The 8674-nt window shown below is 35.3% G+C and overlaps 1 protein-coding gene across 1 annotated transcript in view; it reads right to left on the bottom strand.

Annotated features, from left to right (window-relative positions):
* Positions 1–8674, bottom strand: part of LOC113232160 — a 14874-nt gene that overhangs the window by 3538 nt on the left and 2662 nt on the right. The window contains exons 3-5 of the mRNA XM_026466797.1: positions 6788–8009; positions 2786–5776; positions 1021–2407 (exon numbers count right to left, since the gene is read on the bottom strand). Coding sequence (XP_026322582.1) covers positions 1021–2407; positions 2786–5776; positions 6788–8009 — 5600 coding nt within the window. The remainder of the gene's footprint in view (positions 1–1020; positions 2408–2785; positions 5777–6787; positions 8010–8674) is intronic.

The raw sequence follows: 8674 nt of genomic DNA, 5'->3' as shown, positions 1-8674 counted from the left end.
GTGAAATTTCGGCTTGCTCTTCGTATTTGGTACTATCTAGGGAAATTTCATTCTGTTCTACAGGGCTGGTACTATCAAGTGAACTGTCGAGCTGCTCTACGGATAATGATAAAATTTCTGCACAGTCAAGTGATGGATCTATAAGTTCTGTTGACGAAGTTTGTATTTCATCGTAAGAATGTTTTTTCATTTCTTTCATCTTTTTTGACTTTTTTGTTGCTTTATGTTTGTTTGATTTATTTTTTGTCTTCATTTTGGGTAGTTTGCTTGGTGATTCTTCATATTTAATTGACTCCCTTTCCGATAACTTTCTTTTTGTATTAATTTCATCTTTCTTATTGCCTTTTTTATCTTTTTTACGTGATAATGTTTCGGTCTCTTTACTTTCAGGCGACATGTCTTCTTCGTTTACAACTTCAATTGACCTCTTTTTTCTTTTTTTTGCAATAGGTGCTGTTTTGTGTTTTTTACGGCCACGTATATCTTCATCTGACTCTTTCCTTTCAGGAAATATGTCGTCTACATCTTTTGCTGGTGACCTCTTTTCATGTAACCTTTTTTTAGTTTCTTTTAATAACCTTTTTTCTTTCTTTCGATCACGTGAGGCTTTCTTTGTTGCCGTATATTTCAAAGATTCATTTTTCGTCATCTTATTGTCTAAATACAAATTATTTTTACTATCAGAATCGTTAGATGTTTCTATGTTAATTTTCGAAAGTTTTTCATCATTTCCTTTAACGCCACGTGTCTTTTTTTTGGACTTTTTGCTTCTAGCACGTATATCTTTTGCATCTTCAATTGATTTTGTTTGTCCTGTTGTTGAGTCTTTCTTGGATTTCTTATTATAGCGTGATTTTTTTCTTTTTTTTTTACTGCTTAATTTCTTTTTTGTTTTAATGCCGGAATCATTGGATGTTTCTGATTTGTTAATTTTCGTCGTGGGATCATAGTCAGCAGCTGCTTCATCACAAATAGCCTGAAATCGTCGTGGCATCCAACAGTCATATTCTGGGAATTCACCTGCACAATTTGGATAAGGGCTTGATTGGTCCAAGCAATTAGGTACAGCATATTCAGGACAAGGAGGTAGTTCAATAAATATCTGCTCATATTGATCAAGTGGTATGCCTTCTAAATCGGATAATTTGTCTTCTAACTTGAGAGGTACTTCTTTTGTACTAATATCATCGAGCGAAATGTCGCTTTGCTCTTTGGAACTGGCATTATCATGTGCAATTTCGGCTTGCTCTTCGTATTTGGTACTATCTCGGGAAATTTCGCTCAGTTCTACAGTGCTGGTACTGTCAAGTGAACTAGTGCTCTGTTCTACAGGTTCTAATAAAATTTTCTTATAGTCGAGTGATGGGTCTATAAATTCTGCTGACGAAGTTTGTTCTTTCACCTTACTTGACTTTTTTGTTGCTTTATGTTGCTTAAAGTCCTCATTTTCAGTATATATGCCTTTGACATATACAGATTTAGTTGATCCCTTTTTTCTTTTTATTCCCTCTTTTAGTGATGACGTTTTACGGCCACTTAAATCGTCAGGAGACAAGTTTTCTATACTGCCAAGTTCAAATGACCCTTTTTTTCTTTTTGCTGATTTCTTAAGAGACGTCGTACCGTTCTTTTTACTGCGACGTGAATCTTTTTTTGACTCTTTACTTTCAGCACGTATGTGCTTTGCATCTATAGATTCAATTGATCCTCTTTCTCCTTTTGCAGCCTTCTTACGTGAGCCTTTTTTTGTTTTGTTACTGTAACGAGATTCGTTTTTGGTTATAGTACTGCTTAATTTTTTTTTTAACTTAGTACGAGCACTGTTAGATGTTTTTGATTCATTAGTTTTTGCCGTAATACCATAGTCAGCCACTGTTTCGCTCTGCTCTACAGAGCTGGTACTACAAAGCGAATTTTCGCTTTGCTTTTCCGACATGGTATTATCAATTAAAATTTCGCTCCGCTCTACAAGTCTGGTACTATTAAATGAACTTTCACTTTGCTTTTTCATTTCGATACTATCAAATGAAGCTTCGCTCTGCTCTACAGGGCTGATCCTATCAAGCGAACTTTGCTTTTCCGGCTTGGTCTTACCAGTTAATATTTCGCTTTGCTCTACAGGGGTGGTACTACCAAGTGAACTTTCGCTTTGCACTTTCGGCGGGGCAAAATCAATTAAAATTTTGCTCCGCTCTAAAGTATATAATTTGTCTTCTAGCTCGGGAGATACTTGGTGTGTTGTAGCACTGTCTGGAATGTCACTCTGCATTTCGAGGCTGGCACAATCAAATGAAATGTCACTTTCATCTTCGAGGCCGACACTATCCACTGAAACTTTGCTATTCTTTTCAGAAACTAAGATTTCCGTACTGTAGCACGATCTGTCCATAAGTTCAGCTGATATCGTCTGTATCACATTATGATAAAATGGTCGATTTTTTTCAATCTTATTTGACGTTTTCGAAGCGTTAAAATCACTTGGTTGGCTTATTATCTTCATTTCAGGTAGTATGTCTGCTGAGTCCACATGTTTTGTTGATATCGTTCTCAACGTCTTTTTTTCTTTTTTGTTCTGTTCCTTTTTCTCATTTTTATGTTTTTCTGTCTTTTGATTTTGATACGATATGTTATCTTCATCTACAAATTCAATTATTCTCTTTTTTCCTGCTATCACTTTATTAACTGATGTTTTTATGTCTTTTAGACGGTCATGTGAATCTTCAGTACTTGATCCTTTTCTTCTTGCTACCTTTTTAAGTGATGTTTTTTTTATTTTTTCACGTACAAGCATATTTTCAGAAGACATATCTTCTGTATCTACAAGTTCAATTGTCCCCTTTTCGCCAATTGTTGCCGTTTCAAGTAATATTTTTTTGTGATTTTTAATGTCTTGTGTATCTTTTTGTTTCTTTTCACTTTCAGGAGATACATATTTTGCATCTACAAGTTCACTTGTTTCCATTTCGCTTTTTGTTGCCGTTTTGAGAGATGTGTTATTTTCATTTTTATGATCATGTGTATCTTCTTGTATTTCTTCACTTTCAGGAGATACGTCTTCTATAACTTCATCCTCAACAGATTCTATACTTTTTTTTGTTGGGCTCTTAAATGACGCATTTCTGTTCTTCTTAGTACTATATGTATCTTCTTCTATCTTTTCACTTCCAGGGGATACGTCTTCAGCATCTCCATGTTTAATTGGTTGCTTGTTTTCTTTTGTTGGTCTCTTAATTGACGCTTTTTTGTCCATGTTGAGATCATGTGTATCTTTTTCTATGTTTTCATTATCAGAAGGTATGTTTTCTGTGTCTACAAGCGGTCCTTTAGTCCCGTTTGTTGATACTTTAATTGATACTTTTTTGACCGTCTTAGTTCCACTTAATTGTTGTTTTCGGTTTAAAATGCTTTTTTTTTTCTTGTCATTGGAATCATTGGATGTGTCTAGTTTCACAGTGTATCTTGTCATAACTTCTTCACCAGTTTCATTAGCATTTGCTGCAGCACGTTGCTTTGAGCTCTCGAGAATTTGCTTTATTCGTTCTGATTTCCAACAATATGGTCGTGTTGACATTTTGATGCAATCAGGCACTTCACATGTTTCACAATTGCAAGATCGTGACCCTGCACAAGCATCTTGCGATAAATCGTTTTCTGTGTCAGATAATTCTTGATCTGTAGGATGCGCTAATGTTTTCGTATCGTAATCGTAACATTCAGGTACGCATATTCCTTTCGAACAGTCGGGCTTAGCACCACTTTGTAAAGTGTTAAGAGCCCTTTTTCTTTCGAGCTCATGTTTTCTTATATTCGTACGATTGGTTTGTACTTTTTCGATCTCTTCATCTCTTAGCGATTGTTCTTGTTTGTCATCATGCACTTTATCACGCGATTTTTTTACAACATGATCAGATGAGACTGCTTTTTTTTCGGCACGATCATGTGATTCTAAATCTTCTGAATCATAACAATCAGGTACACATAATCCTCTCATACAGTCGGGTTTTTCAACACTTTGTGTATAGGAACGAGTATTTTTTCTCTCAAGATTATGTTTCCTTATCTTTGCACGATCACTTCGTATCTTTTGGTGTTTTTTATCTTTAAGTAATTGTTCTTGTGTGCCACGGTAACTTGGTTTGTTTTTCATCTCTTTATCATATGATTCTTTGACAATACGATCACATGAAACTCTTTCGACACGATCATGTGATTCTACATCTTTTGAATCATAACAATCGGGTACGCATAATCCTCTCATACAGTCGGGTTTTTCATTATTTTGTGCTTTGGTACGAGTACTTTTACTCTCTATACCAAGTTTCTTTATTTTTGCACGATTATTTCGTATTTTTTGGACTTTCTTATCCGTAAGGGATTGTTTGTTTTTGTTGACATTGTAATACGGTTCTTTCTTCACCTCTTCTACATCACGATAACTTGAAACTCTTTCCCTTTCGACGTGATCATGTAATTCACATATTTCACAATTGCAAGATCGTGACCTTGCACAGGCATTTTGCGATAAATCGTTTTCTGTGTCAAATAATTCTTGTTCCGTAGGATGCGTTAATGTTTTGTGTACCTTGATATTATCTAATTCTCTCTGTGATTTAGGTGGATGTAAACTTGTTGCGGAAATACTTTTTCCATCCTGTGTTAAATTTTGAGTTTCCACTTCAGATGATATGCTTCGTGTTTTATTAAGATCAAGCAACTTTGTTATCCGTTCATTGTTGGATGATTCTTCTTCTTCGTCAGTATCTTTAGAAGGTTTGATTTCCCGTGATTTAACATTTTTGAAATCGTAACATTCAGGTACGCATATTCCTTTCCAACAGTCGGGCTTATCACCACTTTGTAAAGTATTAAGAGCCCTTTTTCTTTCGAGCTCATATTTTCTTATATTCGTACGATTGGTTTGTATTTTTTCGATCTCTTCATTTCTTAGCGATTGTTCTTGTTTGTCATCATGCTCTTTATCACGCGATTTTTTTACAACATGGTCACGTGAGACTGCTTTTCTTTCGGCACGATCATGTGATTCTAAATCTTCTGAATCATAACAATCAGGTACACATAATCCTCTCATACAGTCGGGTTTTTCATCATTTCGTGCTTTGGTACGAGTACTTTTACTCTCAATATCATGTTTCTTAATTTTTGCACGATTATTTCGTATTTTTTGGACTTTTTTATCTGTAAGCGATTGTTTTTTTTTGTCGTCATTGTAATACGGGTCGGTTTTCACCTCTTCTACATCACGATAACGTGAGACTCTTTTCCTTTTGACATAAGCATGTGATTCTAAATCTTTTAGATCATAACAATCAGGTACGCATAATGCTGTCATACAGTCGGGTTTTTCATAACTTTGTGTATTGATACGAGCATTTTTCCTCTCAAGATCATATTTTTTTATTTTCGTACAATCACTTCGTTTGTTCAACTTCGCATCACTAATTGATGCTTTGTTCCCATCACGATCAAGTAAAATCTCTTCTATATCGTTATGACCACGGTCCTTTGTTATTTCAGTATGGAACCGTGATTTTTTAAGTTTTGTATGACTCCGCGAGGATTGATTTTCCATCACACTCCTAACTGTAACCGTCGGTGAAATACTTGGACTCGAAAGATATTCTCGTTTTGCCATAAGATTATCCGGTGATGTCATTGCTCCATCTTCTACTTTTTTATAAACCCACTTTCGTGCGCATGGTACCATAAAATGATTGTCTATATTATCGGTCGTATTGTTTTCAGCTTCATTATTATCCTGTGAGATGCTTTCTCTTGTATCGTTATCCAGAAAATTTCGTGGTGTTTTTTTTTGTTTCAAATGTAATAAATTATTTTCTAACTTAGGCGATGGTGATTTTATTACTTTAATTATATATTTTGATCCATGACACGCTGCTGAACTCCCTCTCCCAATACGTTTAGATGGCCTGTTATTTTTTTCGATACGACCTTCTAATTCATGAGTATTTTTAGATAAATATTTAGTTGCCTGATTCGCTTGCTCGGCTTTAACCTTACCTTTAAGATCGCGACAGCAAATTCGTGGGCCTTTTAGTTTGCATAAACTTGATATTTCACTGGGTCCATACAAAAAATCACGTAAATACTTTAGAAATGATTCACTGAGCTTAGAAAGGTTTAGTTTACATTGACCATCGCTATTTATTTCTCTTTTCTCTTTTGTGCCTGCCTTGATTTCGTTATCATCATTTTCTTCACGTTGGGAGTCATCATGCTGTTCCTGTCTTCGTTTTTTACCGCATGAGCAAATTCTTTTTAAAAAGTGTTTTTGTGACGTCTTGCTAACAAGGCAGTCTTCTGATACCGAGTTTACTAATTCCTTTTTAAGCGAGTATTTTTTCTCATTTTCGTTTGTTGTTTTTGTAACAGTTGATGATGTGCTTTGTGTTCTTTGTAAGAGGTGTTTTTGTGAGCCTATGCTGTGTGTTAGCATATTTGCTAGCGATCCTTTTTGGATCTCGCAATTTTTCACCCTTTTAGGTACCCTACCTTTTAAGTAGCTTTTAGGTAGGTTGTTCACTTTTTCGCCCGAAAATACATCAGGCCATTTTTCTTTATAACTACTGATTATCGATTTACTTTTCTCTGAATTTAAATCAATTTTTGTTTTAAGGCAACCGAAACTTGAGGAAATACTACTTTTTTTTTCGCTGGGATGAATAAAACGATGACGGCAGATATTTTGTTTTGACGAAGTGTCATAAGCAGGGCATATCTGAGCTTTACCAGTCTGTTCTTTTCTTACGGTTTTTGATAGAATTTGAGTTTTTTCTTTGGTCTTATTGATGGGAGTTTCTTCTCTATGGAGGACAGGAAATTTCTTTTTACATTTACGTAAAGCTTTCTCACTACTTTCAGGAGGTCTTTCTATAGAATGAGAAGAAGATTTTTCCCCGGTGGTGCTACGAATCATTTGCCTTGAAGTCTTTTTTCTAGGTCTGCCAGCAATTTTGTTTGAAGTACCAACAGTACTGATATCTCTAATGACGATGAGAGCCTTGTCTCTAGTACAGATGGGAATTTTCTCATCAGAAAAAGTAATTATCTGTCCAGGACAAAAACAATTTTTAGTGCTAGTAGCCATGGCAGCCTTCTCGGGATGAGTAACAAGTGTCTTCTCTTCAGAATCAAGGAGGTTTATTTCTTCAAAACTCACTGGTCTTATAATTCTAGGACAGATAGAAACCTCTGCCCTAGTATCAAGGTGGTTTTCCTCTCTAGGAGTGATAAGTAATGTCTGTTTCTTAGAACTATCAGCTGTACTATTTCTAGTAGTGACTGGTGTCTTATCTCTAGTTTTTACAGGAGACCTATCTCCGGTAGTATTGGGGGTCTTCACTCCAGAACTGCTGGCTTTAGGTATGCCAGAACTGTCTTCTTTACCATCAGAAGCCATTGAAATTTTTGTCTTCGAGTCATCAGTTGCTACATGTTTACTTTTTTCTATTAGAATCATTTTAGTCTTATCTTCAGGAATAAGAGATTCTATGCTGCTCTCTTCTTTGGCGCTTAGGGAAGGTATTTGCGCAAAGTCCCCGACTTCGTGTTGATTTTCTGAATCTTTTGCTGCCAGCGGCTTACTTTTAGTTTCAATGGGAATTTCATCTACATCTGATAAATTTGTAGGATTTTCTTGGGTAATTATTTGAAAATCCGGAATATCTGATGCACTCTGGGCAATACCCGAATTAGTTTCTTTTTTTTCTCGTGATTCGTATTGAATACTGGAAATATCTTCGTCTTTAGATATTCTCAGTGACATCAGTGTTTTGCGTTCCATGTAAATTTTTTCAGCTACTCTGTTGAAATCATTGCATAGTTTTTCGACTTCATCTTTATTTGTATTTCCCGTCACGTCTGCTGTACGTTTGAGTTGACAACAAAGTTCATTTATAATTTTTTTAACAGCTTTCAGTTTCTCATCAGTAATCATCACAGAAATATCCTGTTCAATAGGACGGCCTGGTCTATCAGAATTAAACGTCCGGGATAAAGTGCAATTTTTTTCAGCTAGTTCGTTAAGTTTTACACATTCATCGTCAGTATCAGCACAAATTTTCTGTGCAGCAGTTGAATCTTGGTAAGTTTCAAAAATACTTTTGACAATTTTTGGAGTGAATTCAGTCTTCCCTTCAAAACTAGGGCTCGATTTAGATACAAATGTTTGTTTCAGAGATGTATCTGCAGCCGTCTCTTTAGCAGACTGTATCGAACTCTTTGAAAATTTTACAGGCATATTTGTGGATGTTTTTTCTAAATGCATTTCCGTTCGTCTTTTTATACAATCAATGTAAAGTTCTTTCAAAAAACGTTTAAGCATAACGCAAATTTTTTCTAATTGTTCTTGGGTCTCCGGGCTAGATTGCGAAGCTGATGATTTAAGACAACTACAAATACCATCTATAGACTTGTCAATAATCGACAATAAATTAGCCGTTTTTCGGCTATCTTCAGAGGACACATCAGGATGACCCATATCTTTCCCTTCTTCTTTAAGAGACGTTATGAGTTTTTCTTTTCCATCCGACATTTTTGTTGATATTCTAGATTTAATCGGCATCTTAAGAGATGATTGATCACTCAGCTTTTTCTTATGTCTAGCTAATATTTTCTCTTTTAATTCTTTTTCAAA

The sequence above is a fragment of the Hyposmocoma kahamanoa genome, unplaced genomic scaffold (genome assembly GCF_003589595.1).
Source record: "Hyposmocoma kahamanoa isolate Upper Pololo Valley unplaced genomic scaffold, ASM358959v1 67, whole genome shotgun sequence".
Taxonomy (NCBI): domain Eukaryota; kingdom Metazoa; phylum Arthropoda; class Insecta; order Lepidoptera; family Cosmopterigidae; genus Hyposmocoma; species Hyposmocoma kahamanoa.
This window is presented reverse-complemented; position numbering and strand designations above follow the sequence as displayed.